Below are 23,251 nucleotides of genomic sequence, written 5' to 3'. Positions count from 1 at the left end.
CCTCTTCAGAAAATGGACTGAATATTTGGATCACCAGAATTTCAAAACGAGATAATGCATGAGAGAAAACGTGGTTTGAGCTAGATGCTCAGTGTATGATAATTATAGCACACAACAAAATAGGAACAAGCAGAAGCTTGATTAATTTCACAATAAATTTCTATTCAATAAAATCATGCTCATGTGGTCAAAATCATTAATAAAATAATTTCATAAAACATATATATAAAATAAATTCATTTAATAAAAATTTTATGGTACAATACACCAGGGTGATGATACCCCACATCACCAAAGGCTAAATGGTAAGCTCGCTACCAGATATTAGATACCTTTCTCCTCCTTCACAGATATCAATGCATATGATACTAATGCAAACCATAAACTGCAATGATGCATGACTCAACAATGCAACCTAATACTGTGATAGTCCACACGGCGGGTCAGATAACAGAAACAGATACTGGGCATAGGTACCAATTCAAAATAGAAAATTAATTTGTACAAATCAATCAAAATCAATAAAAATTTCAGATAGTAAATAATAACTGATAGTGCAATTCCAATAGTGTATTTCAATAGTTTCAGAGAGTCAATAAAATCAAATCAATATCAAATTAATTCAGTAATACATCGGTAAATTTTATAGTCAAATATCAATCAATATAACTACATTAAAGGCCTGTTCTCGAAATCCTAATAAGTCTAATACAGAGATAGTTGACAAAATTAATTATTTAATCAAAATCGAAATAAAATTCAATAATAAAATAAAACTCTAGAAAATCACATATAAAATAATTGTTAAAATGTTAATTTAAAATTTCATTTAATAATAAACTTAATGCTAAGAAATTTTGAAAGGGACTAAAACGGTGCCATGTACTATAATTACCACTTATCTGGAACCTCCAAAATAATAGCTAGATTCAATAAAAGAGAGACAATTTCAGCTGACAGAATGAATATTCAAATCTTCTACACACCCAAAATATTAAAGAAAAATATCAAATAATAATAAAATATAATAAACTTATATATATATATATATATATATATATATATATATATATATATTTATATTTATATATATATATTCTAAATTTAAAGATATTGTCTCACAGTAATTATGATCAATCCAATTCAATACTAATGATCAAAGAAAAAAAAAAATTTCTAGGGTAGTTGTAACAAATTAATCAAATTCATCCATTATTGAATAAATAATGATAATTTTTACCTTGAAAACAGAATCGAATGTGATGCATAGTGAAGTAAAAATTTAGGGATTATCTGTTGAGAGTATTTGATAGAAAAAGGAGGTGACAAACAGGTTTTGAGAGCAAAGTTTAGCAGAAGAGATGATTAGGGTATATATATATTTCAAGAGTTCTATTAGGTGTAGAATGAGATAAGAGTTATTATTGAACTGGGTTGTTCAGATTGCAGATATATATTTAATTTCAAAAATAATATATATATATATCTAAAAATAAATAAGCAGACCATCCAATAAAATATATATATTTTTTATAAATATATTAAATTATTATTAGCTAATTAAAATAAAATAATAATAAATAATAAATGTATATGATACCACAAATGTAACGGCCCGGTCCATTAGTGATATTGTCCGCTCTGCGCCGAAGCCCTCACGGTTTTAAAACGCGTTACTAGGGATTACGAACCAACAACTTATAAACCCAGCATCTCTCCCGTGTTTTGTCGATGTGGGATTTGCCTAGGGTGTTCACTGAGATTTGCCCCACTATCGTTCAAGGTTGCACGCGGAGCGGCTCTGATACCACAAATGTAACGGCCCGGTCCACTAGTGATATTGTCCGCTCTGGGCCGAAGCCCTCACGGTTTTAAAACACGTCACTAGGGGTTACGAACCAACAACTTATAAACTCAGCATCTCTCTCGTGTTTTCTCCATATGGAATTTGCATAGGGTGTTACAAATAAATATTTTCTTCAATTAACTTTTGGGGTGGATATATAGAAAGTGTAATATGGGAATATAAAGTCTAGCTTCTACTCTCTCAACTATTTAATTATTAGAAGTGAGTTTTGCTAAAGCACAAGCATTTGCGAACATAAACTTTACAGACTGATAAAATGCTAAAAAGATCAAATATCACATTCCAAAAATAAACAAATAAATAAAGAAACTTACATATGCATGCATGACATGTCATTGACATAACAGAACTAGCTATAAACACCGACAGGTGACTCAAAAGCAGATAAGCAAACTAAGCATCACATGCACTTGCTCGTTCAATGTCCAACTTGTGTCACCACAAACCGTACACATTTGTCGTACTTTATACGATCTGAAACAACAACAAAGAAGAAGAAAAACGCGTTATTATCTTATCAAAATTGGAAAAAAAAAAAACAACTTTCGACAAATTCTGAAAAAATCATTAAAAGGGTTAGGGTTAGATCCAGATTTGCTGTAATAAAATCACCGACAACCGCGTACCAGAACTGTATAAAAATGGAGGCAACTTGATTCTAGGATTGTTATGTTCGAGGTTGATAGCTAGATATATCATTCCGTTGATTGCTTTGTAAGAAAAATTCCAAATGGGGCCTATTTGTTGGTATTCTTTGCTCATTTTAGGTTTGTTTTTGGAGGGGATTAACGGTCAACTTAACGGTTGGCTTCAAGCTCATGCCACCTTCTATGGTGCCAATCAAAATCCTAGCACTCTCGGTAAGTCACAAAATGAAAAGAGATAGTGAGAGATTACAATGTCTGGATATAATTTGTGTTTTTGATGATCAGGAGGAGCATGTGGATATGATAATACATTTCATGCTGGGTTTGGAGTGCACACAACAGCAGTGAGTGGTGCACTTTTTAGAAACGGAGAGGCCTGTGGAGCTTGCTATCAAGTCATGTGCGACTTTAAGGCTGACCCCAAGTGGTGTCTCCGACGTGGAGTTGTGACGTTAACCACCACCAATTTCTGCCCAGCTAACAATAATGGAGGATGGTGTGATCCTCCTCGCCACCACTTCGACATGTCCATGCCTGCTTTTCTTCGCATCGCCAAACAAGGCAATGAAGGCATTGTTCCTGTACTCTACAGAAGGTAATAATGATTTCATTTTCAAAATAAATTAATATATATTTATTTCTTAAAATTGCATTTTTAATGAGTGTATTTATTATGAATTGAAGGGTGGCATGCAAGAGAAGAGGAGGAGTTCATTTCACGTTAAGAGGACAATCGAATTTCAGTTTGATAATGATATCCAATGTTGGAGGCAGTGGTGATATTGAAGCTGCATGGGTTAGAGGATCTAGGTCAAGATCATGGGTGCCAATGCGCAGGAACTGGGGTGCAAATTGGCAAAGCAATGTTGACCTTCGAAGCCAAACGTTGTCGTTTAAGCTCACTTTGGTTGATGGAAAAACACTTGAATTCTTCAATGTTGTGCCTTCAACATGGAGGTTTGGACAGACATTTTCTTCACAAAATCAATTCTCTTAGAAGAATAAACTTGCATGTCCTAGAACAGCCATTTTTTGCACTGTTACAGGACATGTATAGTTAATATTAATTAAATATTTGTATTCAGTTAATATTTTTTTAAAAAAAGATTACACATATGCATACAACTCCAAAAAAATAGGAGTTTAATTATGCCGTCTTTGTATTTTGATTGAATGTTATCAATAAAGGAAATAATTTTGTACAAAAGATTTATAGTTTTTTTCTTTTTTTTTTCCTTAGAGCTCAATTTACTTATTATTAAATTTAATTTAATCCATTCTCAATTTGTTATTCTAATTTAATATAAAAGTTTCAATTTAAACTTAATTTAACTAAAAATTAAGAAAATCAATAAGTAAAGAAATTTAGTAAAATCCCTTCAAAACACTACTGGAAAAAATTAAAATAAAAAGCAATATTTGGAATATATATATATATATATATATATAGTAATTTGTATTGGGCTCCACATTAATGAGTTCCTTAAGATCCTTAAAAGGGAAGTATGGTATTGACTCTCGCCATCCTCAAAAAGGCTAGAAAACCAAGGCTGGACCTTCAATTAAGCGAGCTAGCTAGTTAACTGGACTGGGAGGCATGCATATTTCTCTACGAAGAAGAACTTTGGCGTTTCCATGGAGGAGCTTTTGACAGGTGGGTCAAGGATAATTGGGTAGAATAAGGGTAATCTTGTCATCTGATTAAATTATTGTTAAAATGCATTAAATTTAAGTGAGATGATTTAATTATTAACGAAATTTAAATATAAGAATTAATTGATATATTTTTAAAATAAAAATTAAATTAAATTAATTAATAATGATAAATTTTAATAATTATATATTAATTTTTCATATCTAATTTTAGAATAAAAAATTAATGATTAAGGCTTTATTCATTTTATAAAAAATATATATCATCAATTTAAAAAATAATTTTTCATATAATTTATGTTGTAGGAGTGAAATTTTCCTTTGTGCTCTATAAACGACACAGGAGTTTTCCAGAAAATTATTCCTCTGTCGATGCGACATCGTTTGCTTTCCATACCTTCCCCCTGAAACCCTCTCTAAAACCCTAATCCCAATTCGCAACTCACAACAGTCCAAGCTAGAGCAAGCATTCCCTCACTTACCACCATTGCCAAACTCAATCTCCCAATGGCACTAACGCGATTCTTCGCAATCTTTAACAGAACCCAAAGCCTCATAGCAAATGCAGTCTTGAGAACAAGATACTGCAGCAGCGCAAGCAATGACCTCTTTTCAATAATAAGTCCCCTTGGTCACCCAGATATCAGTTTGGTTCCAGTACTTGATAAGTGGGCTGAAGAGGGCAGGAAGATCAAAGGCTTCGAACTCCAAAGAATTGTCAAAGACCTCCGTGCCCGCAGGCGGTACAGGCAAGCTCTTGAGGTGAGCAAATTTTGATCTGCAAAACTTCTGTTTTGCTTTCAGATAATAGGTGGTTGTCTATTATTCGTAAAATTAAGAGACTTCTGCTTAAATTGATGTGGATTCTGTGTGTGTTTGTTTTTGATAGATAAGAACGCAAGTAATTTAAGCTGTGATTTTAGTTTTAGTTGACGATTATGCTTCATAAGGTTATCTAAAAGAATTTATTTATATTTGAGAAATGCTCTGCATTTGGTAGCTGAGGAATCTGGAGGAATAAGTGATAGGAAGTCTGAGTCTGATATTCCTCAATGATTTAATTTCTATTATTAGGATGACTGTAATTGAGCTTAATGAACTCATTGATACCAAGTTCAAGGTTTTCCTTTCTATAAAGATAAATTGAGTAAAAATAAGGGTTGAGATAGTAAGAAAATGAATCTCCCTTACATTAAGCGTTATGTTGGAAATAATTATTTCATTTGGTTATATATTTTGTCCCTTTTAAATGTGATTTTTCATTTGGTGAAGTCGTGAAGTAACTTAGGGTTCTTTGTTACTTATTATTTTGATATTAGATTCTTGGTGGTGCAGGTTTCTGAATGGATGAGTGGCAAGGTAGGCAATACATTCTCACCAGGTGACCGTGCTGTGCAATTGGATCTGATTGGTAGAGTTCGTGGGCTGGAATCTGCAGAGAGCTACTTCCAGAATTTGGGGGGCCGAGCTAAGCTTGCCAAGATCTATGGTGCTCTTCTAAATTGTTATGTTAGAGAAGGTCTTGTTGAGAAGTCCCTTAACCATATGCAAAAGATGAAGGAATTGGGTTTTGCTTCCTCTCCTCTCAACTACAACGACCTCATGTGTCTCTACACAAATACTGGGCAGCTAGAAAAAGTTCTTGATGTGCTTTCAGAGATGAAGGAGAATGGTGTCTCTCCTGACAATTTTAGCTACAGAATTTGCATGAACTCTTGTGCAGCAAGATCTGATCTTAGTGGTGTGGAGAAAATTCTTGAAGAAATGGATAACCAACCTCATATCTCTGTGGATTGGATTACTTATTCCACAGTAGCCAACATCTACATAAAAGCAGGTTTAAAAGAGAGGGCACTTGTCTACCTGAAGAAATGTGAAGAAAAGGTGACTAAAGATGCACTAGGCTACAATCATTTGGTTTCACTTTATGCAAGTCTTGGCAATAAAGATGAGATGATGAGGTTGTGGGGTCTTGCAAAAGCCAAGTGTAAGAAGCAAGTCAACAGAGATTATATAACCATGCTGGGTTCTCTAGTCAAGCTTGGGGAGCTTGAAGAAGCTGAGAAATTGCTACAAGAGTGGGAGTCATCTTGCCAGTGTTATGATTTCAGAGTTCCGAATGTCCTCCTTATTGGGTATTGTCAGAAGGGATTAGTTGAAAAGGCTGAAGCGATGCTTCGAGATATAGTGAAAAAACAGAAGACTGCAACTCCAAATAGTTGGTCTATAATTGCATCAGGATATATGGATAAGCAGAATATGGAAAAAGCTTTTCAATGCATGAAAGAAGCACTAACTTTACAGGCAGAAAATAAAGGGTGGAGGCCCAAACCTACACTGATTTCTAGCATATTGAGTTGGCTTGCTGATAATGGGGATGCTGAAGACGTAGAAGCATTTGTGAGCTCATTGGAGAATAAGGTTCCAAAAGATAGGGAACTTTATCATACTCTAGTTAAGGCCTATGTCAGAGGTGGCAAACAGGTCAATGGTCTTTTGGAGAGCATGAAGGCTGATAAAATAGATGTAGATGAGGAAACAAAGACGATTCTTAGCTTAAGACAGCAAGAATGTTGAATGATTCAATTGCTTTAAGAGGTTATTTTTCTTTGTTATGGCAAACTAACTCGAAGTTTATTGCTCATGTGGATTGTGGTGTTAGACATGTTGCCAATGCCAGCAATTTTTATGCACAAAGTCAACTAAGCACTCCAAAATCTTTTTCCATTTATGATCTTTGATAGATAATGATTAGTTGTCAGATTTTGAATTGCTACAATGGAACTTGAACATCATCTATTCCTGCTGTTTTTTTAACTTTGCCTTGCTGGATGGTATGAAATACAGAGACCTTATGTAGGGACAGTTTCTGCACTCTGTGATCACATGGTGTGCTTATAATAGGGCTGCTGGACGATGTGAATAGGCTTCAACCCCTCTTCCCATTTCAGTTTTTCCCTCTAGGCAGAAGCTGGATAATTTGCAAGCTCCCTAAATTATGACTGGTAAGCTTCCCAAATATGTATACTTTAGCCAGATTTGCAATATTCATAGTAGAAACTTCCTTTTTTTTGGGGAGATTCTCTATAGAAACTTAAAACTCAGTGATTTGACACCTATGGCTGCCTCACTTTGGTACAGTAATAAATTCACTGCTTATGCTTTTTAACCCACTCAAAATCTTAAAAAAAATAATACATAATTTCATTTAAAAAGTGTAATCCATGGAAAATTACTAATCCTATTTTTTTATAAAAGAAAATTCCAAGACAAGTGAAGTCTTAAGTTGCATTATTTTATCATACCTTACCACAGGAAATATGATGATTTCTACAAATCAAATAACTTTTTTTTGTATACATAAACAATGGAAAGTATTCAATAAAGTTTTTCAAAATAAATAAGTCCAACTTATGCTGGGCTTAAATCGTCTACGAGTTAATTGAATATGGACACTTGGACAGTGTGTAGAGATTCACACAATCTATAATGCCTGCCCAAGTTTGCTTTCCCTTTATAAGCCTGGTGCTCGTGCGTCTCTCTCCCCAAAACCAAGCGGGAAAAATGGCCACCGATGAAAATAGTTCTCTACTAGAGAAGGACGACATAGAGGAAGACAGAAAATCCAAAGGAAAAACTCAACAACATGTCGCCACTGATTCCTATTCACAAGATAGAAACCATAGCAAACACATAAGGGATAAGCAGTTAGATAAATGCTCCGATTTCGATTCGGGAGAAGAAGAAGAAGAAGATGAGAAAAGCAGCAAAAGTGACAAGTGAAGATAGCAAAAGCGACGCAATAAAAGCTACGATTCGGATTCGAGTTCTTATAGTGAAGAGTCGAGGTATTGAAGTCGGAGTCTGGTACAGAGGAGAGAGAGAGAGAGAGAGAGAGAGAGAGAGAGCAAGAGGAAGAGGAGGGAGAGGAGAAGGAGGTGATAGAGGGAGGAGGAGGAAGAAAGGAAAAGGAGAGAGAAAGAAAAAGAAATGAAGAGGAGAAGGAAAGAGAATGAAGAGAAGATGAATAAGAAGAAGAAAAAGAGGAAAGAGAGAGAAGAGAAAGAAGAAAAAGTTGGAGAGAGGGAAAAGGGGAGCTGTCACTAATTCATGGGGAAAGTATGGGATTATCAGACAAACTGACTTGTGGTATGTTCTTCACATTTTACAATTTTTTTTTCTGTTTTGAAATTTTTTTTTTGGTTTGGGTTTTAAAGTCAAATGCTCTATTGAATTTTTCTTTCTTGGCTGCTCAGAAAATGTGGGAAAACTACAAGGAATTGTCTTTTGATTATCTACATGAAAGTGATATTCTTTGAAACAACATAATGAGGATATTTAGGCATATGGAAGCTAGTTGTTCACTTTCTTATCTTCATTATTTTCTAATGTTGATATGTTGGTACAGATGAGATGTGTGTGTGTGTGTGTGTAATTGTAGGAAAAGAAATGTAGATGAAATTTGTGTTAGACATCTTGTTTGGTACTGAGGAGCAGAACTTGTGATTTTCTGCGTTTTAGACTGAAGATTTTGTTTGGCTCCAGAGAATATGTAGGAAGATGAGACGATTAAATTTCAACAAAAAAAATAAAAACTTGTATTATTGTTGTTTTTCTGGTAAGTAAGCATTTCAGTTGTTGGACATGCAAATGATTATCTAGATTTATAGTGTGCTTTTGGTCTGATCGAGTTGAGCTTTTTTGCTAATCTCACATGCCGGAACTAACATAAAATTTCTTCATCATGACAATTTTGCAAATGGATTCCTGTTATCTATATTTGTTGTTTAAGTAGTTTGATATATTGGTTTCTCTACCATATGTTCTCCAATGCATAAATTATCTATTTGGGAACAATTAATCAGCGGTCTTGATTCTTGAATTAGTCTTGTTCTCTAATGTTACATTATGTTTTATGTCAGATGAAGATTGACTGATGAAGGTATCACTTTTAGGGTTTAACTTATGAAATATCGAGGGTTCTTGTGTTTTATTAAATTTAATATATTTTTAACTGCATAAATTATTGTGATGATTCTTTTGCCTTTATTTATTACCAACTATTTTGTCATATGATTGATTGTTTGAATATTTGCCATCATGATGGATGGGTGGTGTATAGTTTTAGTTTCCCCTGAAAGGGAAGAGTTTGGTATGTCCCTTTACACACTTAACATTTATACAATATCCTCACACATTTGAGCTCTATCTCTGGGCTATTTTACTCTCTAGGAAGTAGGAGGAAGTCGTGTAGCGATACCCGTGGGTTTCTCGTCAGTATCCGTGAGAACTTCCACTCAGATTAGAACTCGTTGCATTCATCGTGATACCCATGGGTTTCCCCGTCAATATTATGGTAATGAAATGAGGCTCTACTATTTACAGTAGGAACAATTTGGGAACCTTGTAAACCTTAGCGAATTAGCCCTCAAGCTAAACTAGCACGTTAATCAAGAGCCATAGCAAACCACCTTTGAGGATAGAGCCATTCTATTGGATAGCACTTATCCATTGTTAAGATTATCCTATTGTTAGGACAAAAGGGACGTGCTCTCTTCTCCTTTACTTTATTTGTCATCACTTTATTCATGGATAGAGGTGTGATGCCTCTTAGCTTGTAGTTGGTACAACGATTACTTAAGCACTTTCATGTTTTTTTAGAAAAAGTAATTCCGAATCATACCATTTAGATAGTCTAAACATCTTCCTACTTTGATAGATGTATAGATATCATTTGCCTTAATAGTACTACTTGAAATTACTTGAATAAAATTTTGCTTACATAAACATTTACAATCATGAGAAAATTTCTCGTAAAGTCTCAATGACGAGGCATTCTTTTTTTAAATTGTTTATGTTCTAATATAGTATTTTTCTTTTAGATCAGGTATCATAAAACATTTATTTGCAAAGGGTGAGCAACAATAGTCTTTATGGCATCCTCAAGTCAGTCAGCCGATGAGATCTTACAACGAGAACAAAACATTCAACGATGGCATGATCTAATTCAAAATTTAGAATCTTTGCAAGCTGAAGAAAAGGGTATTGACATGGAAGTTCGTTCATTGCCACCATTTGATCACACTAATATTGAAGTAAGATCAGTCAATTCCGATAGTTTGCTTAAATGCTGGAAGTTACTTCCTTCACATATGCAAATAATGTTTGAAAAGAAGTATGAGAAGATTGCCTCTTTATTACAAGTCAAGGTGTAAAACTTCGCCTTGAAAGCATTATTGTCTTTAGGGAATCCTACTTAAAGGGGTCTTCTCCTTTAATGGCATTGATATGACCCCGATAATAGAAGAATATCTGTCACTGTTGGAGATACCTTATATAGCTCAGAATCGTATATACCTCTATCTTGATTATAGACAAACCTGGAAACGGTTTGCCAGCCTAGTAGGCATTTCAGTGGAGGAGGCAAAAGCTAAGGAAGCTATTAAGCGTTATTCCCATGGGTGGTCTTGGATCTACATTAAGAAAATCTTTGACCAGCATATTCAAAATGGGAAGATGGAGATGGCTATGAGGACGCTTGCTTTGAGCATTTATGGGTTAGTCTTGCTACCAGGACCATTGGATGTGGTGAGTTGAAATGTGGTGGAGATATTCTAGGCAGTAGAAAGGCAAAGCATAAACCCAATTTCTGCCATTATTACTGAAACCTTTTTTACTTTGACCTATTGCCAAGAAAAGAGTGAAGGAAGTTGGAAATGTTGTAATCAGTTGTATTTATGGATTTTAAGCCATATATTGCCACGGGAAATCAAAGGATTGACTTGGTACTCTGATCAACCCATTATAGAAAAAATGTTGAAGATAGTAGTAAAAGAGAAGAGCGAATAACAGTGGCAAGAGGTTATTATGAGCTATAACAGTCAGAATTATTGTTGGAGAAAGCTTTGGAATCCCGGTCAACCTTTCATATTTAACACAGTGGATTATCAGTTTGTGCCTTTGATAGGGGTGATTGGATGTACAAGTTACTTACCAGCTTTAGTAATGAGGAAATTTGATTGTATCCAGTTCATCCTGCTAATCAAAGAATTTTCCAAAGTTCATTTCTACCATGAAACTAGGAAAATAGATGAATTGAAGACCTTACGCAAATCTTGGGAAAGAGTAACCTTGATGGACCGTTCACCTAAAAAGCCTAGCACGACAGAAGGCTATCCTATGTGGAGGGAAAAGAGAGATAAAGGGTATGATATTCCCAATTTGATGGGTCCAAAGAATAAATTACCACAGGTAATATATGAAGAAGCTAGAGCTAAATTAGAAATCCATTTCCAAAAGATAATATATGAAAATCAACAGTTGAAGGAACAAGTTAAGAAGCTAAAGGCAAAGAAAGACAAATCAATCCAAGATATTCAGCAAGCTGTGAAAAATGAAAGGAAGAGGTTCAGAGAAGAAATATGGGTGACTAAAGCAGAGTATGAGGAAAGTAAAGGCCAATGGGAAAGAGAGAAATCAATACTTTGAGGGAAACTAAAAGAAGCGGGCTTACAGAATAACAGGTTACAAGAAGAGCTTAATTGTCACAAGGTGTTAGTGGATAAATATGAACAGGAACTAGAAATGAAACGGATTGAATATGATGGACAATCTCAGTTGATCAATGACATTTTGAAAGAATACACTAAGGAGAAAACTGAAAAGAATATCATACCAATCTAGAACTAAAAGAAAATGTAGATAGATTATAGATGATGGCTGTGCAGGGTAAAGAAGAATTATTACCAGAATCAAAGTAGGCTCTGCAAACATTCAATCTAGCAAGACAAGAAGAGAGGTTGTAAGAATACTTTAAGAAATGCCACAGCATCCTGCAGAGCCTCCCAGAACCTAGACGTTAACAGAGTTTGTTCTCAGAAAAGTTTTGTAATATATATATGATCATGTAGATGAACAATTCTGGACATTAATACAATGAAAGGAATTTGGAGGTATGTTTTGTGTCTTAAGATTATGATAATGAATGAAAAGCAAAACTCCCATAGGATTTATCCTCGTCAGGGTTGAGTGAAAAGTCATGTAAGTCACATGAACAAGTATCATGGACACGTACATGACTCCGTCATTCATGGTTTGACTATTGAATGATGCCACTACGTAGATGATTCGAATTACCCTTTGCAAACAATAACACGAAAACCAAGATATTACTGTATCCTTTTGACAAAATAAAGGAAAATAACCAAAATAATCAAATGACATAATGAATTGAACTAACGCATGCACATTCTTAATAGGAAAAATTATCAACATTGCTAGACTTAAAGCAAATCTGGTGAGACAATCAAGCTCTCAATCAAGAGTTTACTTAACCCGAGCTCGAGTAAGGAGAATAATGATGGAAGAGCAAGAGTAGGCCCCAAATCTACAAGGACAAGTTTTGAATTGAAGGAACAAGTTTCTGAACTGATGAAAATGATGATGGAAATGACTCGTAACAAGGATACAGTAATGCCCTCTCGTTAAATAAATATCTTTGCAAGTGCTTTATCAATAATGATTGGGGATTCAAGTACCCAGCGGACTCAGGATCAAGCTTCAGCATCCTTTACTTTTCAATCCCCTAATTCAAGTCAAGCTAACACTGATTCGGCTGCCATTATTAATATCCAAGCCAACCCAAATACTACAATGTTCCAAGCAAATTAGTCATCTTTCCCTATCATGACTCAACCTGTTAACCCACCTTATAATCAGGCTTTGCCATATGCTGAATGCTACACATCGACTCCTAATCTAGCAATCATGCTTATTACGTTAGCTCCATAACTTGCTAGTTCACAGTATCCATTGGTGGGAGGAATGATGTATAGATCAACTAGATTAGATAAGGGAAAAGATAAAGTGGAAAATGAGAAGCTTTCAGCCCTTGAGGAGCGTCTGAGGGCCATTGAAGGTTTGAACATGTATGACTCAGTTAATGTGTCAGCTTTGGGTTTAGTCCCAGATGTGGTGGTGCCTCGAAAATTCAAGATTCCAGAATTTGAACAATACAGTGGCACTTTAGACCTGTGTGTACATTTGGCTACTTACATAGCCAAAATGTCAGTATTAACTGATGATGAACTACTAATTCACTTTTTCCATGAAAGTCTTATAGGCCTAGCTCTGCGCTGGTATGTTCAGTTTGATAGGAGTAAACTACACTCCTAGAAGGATTTGACAGATGTCTTCCTAGAACAGTATAAGTTTAACTGTGATGTAGCTCCAACTAGAAAGGATCTTCAAAATCTCGTGCAAAATGAGGGTGAGAGTTTCAAGGAATATGCTTAAAGATGGAAAAAAAAAAAGCAGCAGAAGTTTATCCATAGTAGCCTATAATGAGATTTGCTCTTTATTCATTGAAACTCTGAAAGCTCCCTACTTTAAGTGGATGATTGGGAATACCTCCAATAGCTTTGCTGACATCATACAGACTGGAGATTTGAGATTGGGAAGATTGCAGGAAGCCGTGGGAGAAAATCCAATAAAAAGGATCATTAATTCAAGAAAGAAAAAAGAAAGAGAGGTTCATGCTGTGGCTAAGCAGGCCTACCAATCACGCTTTTCACAAAATACCTTCTATCATCGATTTTCTAATCAAAACCCAATGGTGGTTAATGTTCCTCCATAATTCCAACATTATTCATACCCTCGTCCTCAACAATTCCCATCTCATGTTTACACTCCCAGGCCACCTATCCAACCAAATTCTTTCATTTGACCACCAACTGCTCAGACCAACCCCAGACCACCTAAGAATCCTGATCTTTCCTTTCCAATGCCTTTAAGCGAAATTTATCGCTATTTACTAAGCATTAATCAAATTGTCCCGGTATCATTGGATCCTTTACAACCTCCATATCATAGGTGGCATGATGCTAATGCTCGATGCGAATATCATGGAGGCGCAATTGGTCATTCGATTGACAATTGTGGTGCACTAAAAGGTAGAAGGGTTTTGCGATGGCCAGACAATTCTCACTGAAGTGGAAAGTGAGGAGTCGCCACTTTAATTTTGGAAAAAATTAAAGAGAACCTTTTGATTTTTAAAAATTTGGAAAAAAATGTTTTCCACCTCTAATTTAGAGATTCGGGGTTCGGGGTCTATATACGTGTGAGGAAGGTATTAGGCACCCCACATCGTTCCTCAATGGGGTAGGTAGATTTAAAAGTGTGCTCACTATAATTTAACACTAATATTTTATTGGAGTTTAAATTATTATATCGATTCCTTATATTTGTCATATAAATGTAGGAGCGCTCAATTTCTCACTGTTATAGTAAACCAAATACAAAAGTAAGTAGGATGTCCCTAAAAGTGAATTTTGACTCTACTTTATTATTTTTATTAACTTCTCCCCCCTCAAAATTAGGATTTTAATTTTGAAAAAGTATCATTTGGTTTCTAGAGATTTATAATGAGTAATGAGGATTTTCAGCTTATCCATCATTAATCTCATCATCAGTGCCCAAACGATAGAGGGTGTTATGTGTGAAGTGAATATTTTATAAAAATGCATATATGCTACTCATATGATTAAAAAAAAAATATTGACAAAATTGAATTAAAATGGGTTTAGATTTTCACTTCCTTCGATGGAGACTTCAATTCAAAAGGAAATATGTAAATTAAAACCTAGAGAGTTTGATTCATTAATGAGGACTCTCAGTCAACGAATCAAAGTCTCATCATCAGTATTATTAACTGTCAATCCTTACCCATATTGATTCAATCAATTATTAACACATTTGATACATTTATTACTTATAAATTTACAGAAGATCTGGTAGATTTCCCTTAAAAACGGGTTTTTCCTGTTTTCAAGATAACCTGCATAGAAATGCTGTCCTAGCCTGCATGTCTACACATGTGTCTCTTTCCTCAAACAGAAAATGATTCTAACCAATTCCTAAATTTTAAATTAGGTTTCAAGCAAACAACTATTTTATGTTCTACTAAATAAATTATTATCCTATTTGTATATTTGATCAGAGACATTTTAAATTATATTTGAAGTTGAAATCAATGTTTATGTGTTATTATTTAGAATACAAAATTTTAAATTAATTTCAGAAGGTGATGGATATGAGTTAAGCAAAACAATGAAAGGATACTTCAGGTTAACTCAACTCAACTAAGCCTTTATCCCAAAAATTTGGGGTCGGCTATATGGATTCGCTTTTTCCACTCTGAACGATTTTGGGTTAAATCCTCAGAAATGTGTAATGCTTCTAAGTCATGCTGTACTACTCTCCTCCAAGTCAATTTAGGTCTACCCCTTTTTTTTCTTTCTATCCTCTAGCCTAATGTGTTCTACTTGTCTAACTGGAGCCTCCGTATGTCTATGCTTCACATGACCAAACCACCTCAATCTCCCTTCTCTCAACTTATCTTCAATTGGCACCACTCCTACCTTTTCTCTAATACTTTCATTACGGACTTTATCTAGTCTAGTATGACCACTCATCCACCTTAACATTCTCATCTCTGCAACTCTTATCTTAGATGCATACGACTCTTTCAGTGCCCAACACTCACTACCATATAGCATAGCAAGTCGTATGGTCATGCGGTAAAATTTTCCTTTTAATTTATTGGGAATCTTACGATCACATAAAACTCCCGTGGCACGTCTCCACTTCAACCATCCGGCTTTAATCCTATGACTAACATCCTCCTTATATCCCCCATCTACTTGAAGGACTGAGCCTAGATATTTAAAGTGATTACTTTGGGACAGTGCCACTCCATTCAAACTAACTCCTTCCCTATCACCAGTTTGGCCTTCACTGAACTTGCAATGCATGTATTCTGTCTTCGTTCTACTTAACTTAAAACCCTTTGACTCTAGAGTACTTCTCCAAAGTTCTAGCTTCCTATTGACTCCTTCTCGTGTCTCATCTATCAGAACAATATCATCCGCAAACATCATGCACCAAGGAATACTCTCTTGTATATGTTTCGTCAGTTCATCTAAAACTAATGTAAAAAGGTAAGGGCTTATGGCTGATCCTTGGTGTAATCCAATTGAGATCGGAAAATCTCTTGTGTCCCCTCCCATGCGCACAATCGTAGTTGCTCCTTCATACATATCTTTCAATACTTGTATGTACCTAATAGATACCCTCTTTTGTTCTAACGCATTCCATAAGACCTCTTTTGGAACACTATCATAAGCCTTCTCCAAATCAATAAAAACCATGTGTAGATCTTTCTTCCCATCTCTATATTTCTCCATTAAGCTTCTAATGAGAAAGATCGCTTCCATAGTTGAACGACCGGGCATGAAACCAAATTGATTGAGAGAGATAGAAGTATCATGGCGTAGTCGATGCTCCACAACTCTCTCCCACAACTTCATAGTATGGCTCATGAGTTTAATTCCCTATAGTTTGAGCAACTCTGTATGTCTCCTTTTTTTTAAAAATAGGTACTAAAATACTCTTCCTCCATTCATCAGGCATTTTCTTTGAGTTTAGAATCTTATTAAATAATTTAGTTAACCATGCCACTCCCATATCTCCCAAATACTTCCACACTTCAATTGGTATTTCATCGGGTCCACAGGCTTTACCTACTTTCATTCTCTTAAGTGCTTCCTTTACTTCTAAAGATCTAATCCTTCTAGTATAATTTACATTCTTTTCTATTGTTCTATAATCTATATTCACGCTATTTCCATTTTGACTATTATTAAAGAGATCATTAAAATAATTTCTCCATCTTTCTTTAATGTCCTCATCTTTCACCAACACTTTTCCTTCTTTATCCTTAATGCACCTAACTTGATTGAGATCTTGACATTTCCTTTCTCTACTCCTTGCTAATCTATAAATATGTTTCTCCCTTCTTTAGTTCCAAGTTTCTCATATAACTTTTCAAAGGCACATGCTCTTGCTTGGCTAATCGCCTTTTGCCTCTTTCTTTGCTATCTTGTCTTGTTCATATGCCTCATTATTATCACATTTAGGTAATTTCTTATACCATTCTCTTTTTCTCTTCAACGCCTTTTGTACTTCCTCATTCCACCACCATCTCTCTTTTGAGGGTGGTCCATGTCCTTTAGACTCCCCAAGTACTTTTCTAGCTACTTCTCTAATCTTTGATGCCATCTGTATCCACATATCATTGGCCTCCATATCTAGCTTCCATACTTTGGACTCAAGAAGCTCATTTTTGAACTTCACTTGCTTTACTCCTTTGAACTCCCACCACTTTGTTCGAGCTACACTATTTCTTCTGACCTTACTTGAATTGTTCCTAAACTTGACATCCAAGACCACCAACCTATGTTGACTTGTTAAAGCCTCTCCTGGAATGATCTTGCAATCCTTGCATAGAGCTCTATTTGTCTTCCTGGTTAAGAGGAAGTCGATTTGGCTTCTATGTTGCCCACTTTTGAAAGTCACTAAATGTGACTCTCTTTTTATAAAGTAGGTATTTGCTAGTATTAGGTCGTATGCCATAGCAAAATCCAGGATGCTTTTTCCCTCCTCATTTCGACTGCCAAAACCAAAACCTCCATGAACATTCTCATAACCTTGCCTATCACTTCCTACATGTCCATTCAAATCTCCACCAATGAAAACATTCTCTTCATTCGGTATGCTTTGCATTAAATCATCCATATCTTACCAAAACCTTTGTTTACTCTCCTTTGTCTAGTCCTATTTGTGGGGCATAAGCACTAACTATATTTATTGTTTCTCCGTCTAGTACTAGCTTTACTAGTATAATTCTATCTCCTACTCTTTTCACACTACTCTGCGTCTTTCAATGTCTGTCTATGATTATACCCACTCCGTTCTTGTTTCTCTCCTTTCCGGTAAATCACAATTTATACCCTGAATTACCCACTTCCTTACTTTTCTCTCCTACCCATTTAGTCTCCTGAATGCAAGCAATATTCACCCTTCTCCTTTCCAAGGTATCCACAAGCTCCATTAATTTTCCTGTAAGTGATCCAACATTCCAAGTACCAACCCTGATCCTCCTCCTTTCCTGCTCCTTCCTAATTGGTCTCCTTCTATGATATCTTCTATTATTTTCTATGTCTATCTTGTGTTCTGTTCCACTATTTGTTCTATTATCTGTCTTATGGACTAACTTCTTTACCCACACCCGTCCATGATGTGGGAACCCTTGCTCACTTAACACCACACCCGGGCGCCGGCATGGCGCGTCGCTTTCGATGAATGCCCTACACCCTTGCATATTTATCACTACACCCGGGCTCCGATGTAGCACCTCAAAGGATACTTCAGGTTAAAAAAAAAAAAATAAAAGAAAAGGTTCAAAGGGAGGACTCTCCCTTGAATTAGTGTATAAAAATAGAATGCTGGAAAGGGCTCAAGAAAGTACTCTCCCTTGTACTTATGAGGAAAAGTTTAAATAGAAGGGGTTTAAGAGTTCAAAGAAAGACTCTCCTTTGAACCCAAAAGCATAAAAATTTTAAGGGCTCAAGGAAGAACTCTCCCATGAACCTTGTTGAGATTAGAGAGAATTGAAGAATTTCTTGAAGAATTTCTTGATGCATTTCACAGTGTTACAATGATTCAAATTTATACACAAAGGCTATAGCCTTAATCGGAAAGAAAATAAAAGCTAATAAATACTAATATCCCTAATATCACTAATTTACATTCTAATTTACAGCTAATGCACTAATTAAGGGATTTTAACACTTTCTAATTTACAGCTAATGCACTAATTAAGGGATTCCAACACTTTCCCTCAAGTTGGTTCATGTATGTTGCACATGCCCAACTTGCAAACTAGGGTATGAAACACCTTACAACTTAATCCTTTAGTGAACACATCAGCTAACTGATTTTTCGAACCTACGTAAGAGACACTTAAGGAACCATCTACAATTTTTTTTTTTATGAAGTGTCTATCAATCTCTATATGCTTGGTCCGATCATGCTGAACTGGATTATGAACTATATTGATTGCAGCTTTGTTATCACAAAACAAAAACAAACCATTAGCTTTAAACAATTTTAATTCTTCCATCAACTTCCGTAACTACAATAACTCGCAGATACCTTGAGCCATTGCCCTGAATTTGGCTTCTGCACTGGATCTAGCTGTCACATTTTGCTTCTTACTTCTCCAAGTGACTAGATTACTATCAACAAAGGTACAGTATCTTGATGTTGATCTCTTATCATCAAAAGACCCAACCCAATTTGCATCTGTAAAGGCTTTAATCTAAATGTGACCATGCTTTGAGAAAAGAAGTCATTTCCTAGGTGTAGATTTTAGGTATCGCAAGATGCGGAAAACAACCTCCAAATGAGATTTACGAGGATCATGCATATACTGGCTCACTAGACCAACTGCATATGCTATGTCCGGTCTAATGTGCGAAAGATAAATTAGTTTGCTAACCAAGCTCTGATATCTCCCTAAATCCACTGATTTTCCAACTCCAGCTTGCAATTTATGATTGGCCTCAATAGGAGACTCCTTCGGTTTATAGCCCGGCATTCTTGTTTCTTCCAACAGATCCAAGATATACTTTCTTTGAGAAATAAAGACTTCCTTATCTGATCTGGCAACCTCTATTCCAAGAAAGTACTTGAGTCTTCGCAAATCTTTGATTTCAAACTCCTGTGCCAGGCGCTCCTTTAAAATAGTCATTTCTTCCTTATCGTCACCAGTTACCACAATATCATCCACATAGATAATAATTAGTGTGATTTTGCCTCTACGATGCCTCGTAAACAAGGTATGATCAGCATTGCTGTAGCAGTATCCAAAGGAGATCATCGCTTTACTGAACCTATCAAACCATGCTCTAGGTGACTGTTTTAGACCATACAAAGTCTTTTTCAATCTGCAAACTTTCCCTCTGGTCTTCTCATCTTCAAACCCTGAAGGAATTTTCATATACACTTTTTCTTCTTCTAAGTCACCATGTAAAAGGCATTTTTAACATCAAACTGCTGCAAGTCCCATTCAAGATTCGCTGCACATGACAACAAAATTCTGATGGTATTCATTTTAGCAACAGGAGCAAAGGTCTCTTGGTAAACTACTCCGTACGTCTGTGTGAAGCCTTTTGCTACCAGTTTGGCCTTATACCTCTCAATTGAACCATCTGCTCTATGCTTCATATTGAACACCCACTTGCATCCAACTAGCTTATTTTCCAGTGGGAGAGTAACCAGTTTCCATGTCTCATTCTTTGCCAAAGCTTTCATCTCCTCCACTATAGCTGCCTCCATTTTGGATCGAGGTAAGCTTTCTTCTAATCCTGTGGGATAGAGACAGAGGAAACAGATAGTAGAAAGGCTCTGTAGGATGGAGATAGAGAATTATAGGAGATGAAATTAGAAATGGGATGTTTAGTACAGGTCCTAACACTTTTCTAGAGAGCAATAGGAATATCAAGATCATTATCAGAAGAAAGAAGAACAGACTGAGAATCAAAATTAGACTCATCAGGAGCCAAAGGAGACTCATCACATACCTCAAGACGTCCAGGAATTGAATCCAGGGATTCCAGTTGATCAGCAGTCTCCTGCTCAATGGCTATATCTGTCTTGTTTCGTCGGGTATATATTCTCAAATCTGCCTTGTCAGTCTTTCTCGAGATTTAGGTGACTTTTCCTGAGTTTCATTGTTAGGTATAGGCTCTAAACCCAGATTCTCCCCCTGAAATTGAAGGTTGGAGAGGATGAGGATGAAGGAAAATATACCTCTTCCTTCCTATGTTCCCCCTGAAGAGGTGGATGGAAATAAGATTCAGATTCCTTGAAGGTAACGTCCATACTCACAAAATATTTTCGTAAAGGAGGATGATAACACCTATATTCCTTCTGAGTGCTAGAATAACCAACAAAAATATATTTCAGGGCCCGGGGTTCTAATTTTCCACTATTAAGCTTATGAATAAAGCAAACACAACCAAATACCTTTGGAGGAACGGTATATGAATTTTTACCCTGCAAAACCTCTAAAGGACTCTTAAACTCTAATGTTCGAAGAGGCATCCTGTTAATAAGATATGCAGCAGAAAGAATAGTATCCCCCAGTAAGGTTTAGGAACATTCATGGTAAATATAAGAGACCTAGCAACCTCATGTAAGTGTCTATTTTTTTTCTCAGATATTCCATTTTGTGAACTAGTATTAACACAACAAGTCTAATGTAAAATCCTATGTGCCTTCAAATACTTCTGAAAGACTCCATTCATATATTTTGTATCATTATCAGTTCTCAATATTTTAACATGAGCATCAAAATGTGTACTAATTATTTTATGGAACTGTTGGAAAAAAGAGAAAACTTCATTTTTTCCTTTCATCAAATATGCTCAAGTTAACCTACTGCAACAATCAATAAATGTCACAAACCATCTGTAACCCGATAAAGATACAGTTTGAGTAGGCCCCCATATATCAGAATGGATAATCATAAAAGGAACTGAAGCCTTATTATTTATTGCAGGATAAGATTGTTTGGTATGTTTGGCAAACTCACAAGCATCACATACTAACAATTCAATTTTGCATTATTTAAACAGAAAAGGATAAAGTTTTTCTTACACAGTAAATGAAGGATGTCTTAGTCTCCTATGCCATATGATAATTTGTTCCTTAGCACCCATAGATTGCCCCAACATAGCCTGGCCAACATAATCATTCAAGAGATATAGCCCATCTTGCAGTCTACTACTGCCAATCATTCTCCCTGTCGTCAATTCCTGAAATACACAGTGAAATGGAAAAAATTCAATTTTGCAGTTTAGAGCTTTTGTGTTTGAATTCATAGACAAGAGGTTAATAGGAAAGCTAGGCACATGTAAAACAGAACTAAGACTTATATTGGGGATGTATTTAACAGAACCTGCTCCAAAAACACTAGACAAGGATCTATCCGCAGTATAAACTTTTTCTTTTCCTTAACATAGAGAATAAGATATGAATTTATTTGAAGAGCCTGTCATATGCTTATTTGCTCCAGAATCTATAAACCAAAAAGAATTATTAAGATTGACAAGTAAAGCATTACCTGAGTTGATGAAGTTATAAGAGGCAACTGTGGTGGATTGCGATTTAAGTTGTGATAGCAGACGCCTTAGAGTCTGTACCTCTTCATTGGAAAACATCTCAGTGGTGTTAGTATCTTCAGACAGATTCACAACCTCAGATACATTAGCTTATGGTCTAGTAAGGCAAATCCTTTTTCCTCCACGCCCTTTAGTAGGGCGACCATGCAATTTCCAACAATGTTCCTTAGTATGCTGGTTTTTTCCACAATAGTCACAATGTAGTTGATCCTTATCTAATGAACCGTGTGACTGTTCACGTGAGGAATTAGCAACTAACCCTGCCTTATCAACAGACATGAATGAATCATGGCACTCCTCCTGCTCTTTTCATGCTGAACATAAGAGTATGTCTGTCTTAAGGTAGGTAAAGGATTCTTTCCAAGCACTGGGACTCTAATTTGATCATATCCCATATTCAACCCGGTAAGAAAATCATAGATCCGCTCTTTCTCAACCAACTTCTGAAATTTAACAGCATCTTCAGGACATGAGGCTTGAAAGTTCTGGTAAAAGTCTACTTCCTGTCATAGACCACTCTATTCTGCATAATATTGAGCAATAGTTAGTTCACCCTATTTCATACCATGGACCTTGTTTTGAAGCTCATACACTTGTGCATCGTTCCCAACTTGAGAATAGGTCTGAGAAACTGCACTCCAAATGGCAGCTGCAATATTCAACAGTAAATACTCATAAGCTATATGTGGTTGCATGGAATTGATAAGCCATGACATGATAAGAGAATTTTCTGACTCCCATTGACTGTAGGTAGAAGCAGGCTTTTCTGGTTTTTGCTTATCTCTAGTAAGATAACCCTGCAACCCTCTAGCTTAAATAAAAAGGAGACACAATCTAGACCATGCAAGGTAATTTGTCCCATCAAGCTATAATTAATGAGAGATTTTCAGTTGTAGTAGTTATTTTCCCTTCAACTACTGAATTTTTTGCATCAGACATGATTCAGAGAACTAATTAAAAAAAATAGTAGGCAAAAGACAAATACCGAAAAACAAAATTGT

General features: G+C 35.7%; 3 protein-coding genes across 3 annotated transcripts; 2 read left to right on the top strand and 1 right to left on the bottom strand.

Moving 5' to 3' along the window:
- Nucleotides 1-2,441: 2,441 nt before the first annotated feature.
- Nucleotides 2,442-3,708, top strand: LOC110641975 (expansin-A12). Its single transcript, XM_021793886.2, has 3 exons — nt 2,442-2,727; nt 2,800-3,109; nt 3,199-3,708. The coding sequence occupies exons 1-3, from the start codon at nt 2,598-2,600 to the stop codon at nt 3,509-3,511; spliced, it is 753 nt and encodes a 250-aa protein (XP_021649578.2). The 5' UTR covers nt 2,442-2,597; the 3' UTR covers nt 3,512-3,708.
- Nucleotides 3,709-4,510: 802 nt separating this feature from the next.
- LOC110641966 (pentatricopeptide repeat-containing protein At4g21705, mitochondrial) lies at nt 4,511-6,894 on the top strand. Its single transcript, XM_021793871.2, has 2 exons — nt 4,511-4,929; nt 5,503-6,894. The coding sequence occupies exons 1-2, from the start codon at nt 4,675-4,677 to the stop codon at nt 6,742-6,744; spliced, it is 1,497 nt and encodes a 498-aa protein (XP_021649563.1). The 5' UTR covers nt 4,511-4,674; the 3' UTR covers nt 6,745-6,894.
- A 13,652-nt stretch (nt 6,895-20,546) lies between these two features.
- Nucleotides 20,547-22,966, bottom strand: LOC131179411 (uncharacterized). Its single transcript, XM_058146255.1, has 8 exons — nt 22,823-22,966; nt 22,510-22,753; nt 22,193-22,306; nt 21,981-22,081; nt 21,785-21,884; nt 21,535-21,673; nt 20,878-21,172; nt 20,547-20,762 (listed from the first exon to the last, which is right to left on the bottom strand). Exons 1-8 carry the CDS (start codon nt 22,964-22,966, stop codon nt 20,547-20,549), a joined length of 1,353 nt encoding a protein of 450 aa, XP_058002238.1.
- Between the last annotated feature and the right edge of the window lie 285 nt (nt 22,967-23,251).

Source organism: Hevea brasiliensis, chromosome 4, assembly GCF_030052815.1.
Source record: "Hevea brasiliensis isolate MT/VB/25A 57/8 chromosome 4, ASM3005281v1, whole genome shotgun sequence".
Lineage (NCBI taxonomy): Eukaryota > Viridiplantae > Streptophyta > Magnoliopsida > Malpighiales > Euphorbiaceae > Hevea > Hevea brasiliensis.
This window is presented reverse-complemented; position numbering and strand designations above follow the sequence as displayed.

What these genes read in the sequence shown, in the direction of transcription:
- LOC110641975 (XM_021793886.2), top strand. Translation starts at nt 2,598, where the DNA reads ATGGGGCCTATTTGTTGGTATTCTTTGCTCATTTTAGGTTTGTTTTTG. An exon ending in TCAAAATCCTAGCACTCTCG is followed by an intron (nt 2,728 to 2,799) that starts GTAAGTCACAAA and finishes TTTGATGATCAG; the next exon opens with GAGGAGCATGTGGATATGAT. An exon ending in GTTCCTGTACTCTACAGAAG is followed by an intron (nt 3,110 to 3,198) that starts GTAATAATGATT and finishes TATGAATTGAAG; the next exon opens with GGTGGCATGCAAGAGAAGAG.
- LOC131179411 (XM_058146255.1), bottom strand. Translation starts at nt 22,966, where the DNA reads ATGTCATGGCTTATCAATTCCATGCAACCACATATAGCTTATGAGTAT. An exon ending in GTCTTAGTTCTGTTTTACAT is followed by an intron (nt 21,885 to 21,980) that starts GTGCCTAGCTTT and finishes TGTGTATTTCAG; the next exon opens with GAATTGACGACAGGGAGAAT. An exon ending in TCTTTATCGGGTTACAGATG is followed by an intron (nt 21,173 to 21,534) that starts GTTTGTGACATT and finishes TCTTATTAACAG; the next exon opens with GATGCCTCTTCGAACATTAG.
- LOC110641966 (XM_021793871.2), top strand. Translation starts at nt 4,675, where the DNA reads ATGGCACTAACGCGATTCTTCGCAATCTTTAACAGAACCCAAAGCCTC. An exon ending in GGTACAGGCAAGCTCTTGAG is followed by an intron (nt 4,930 to 5,502) that starts GTGAGCAAATTT and finishes TTGGTGGTGCAG; the next exon opens with GTTTCTGAATGGATGAGTGG.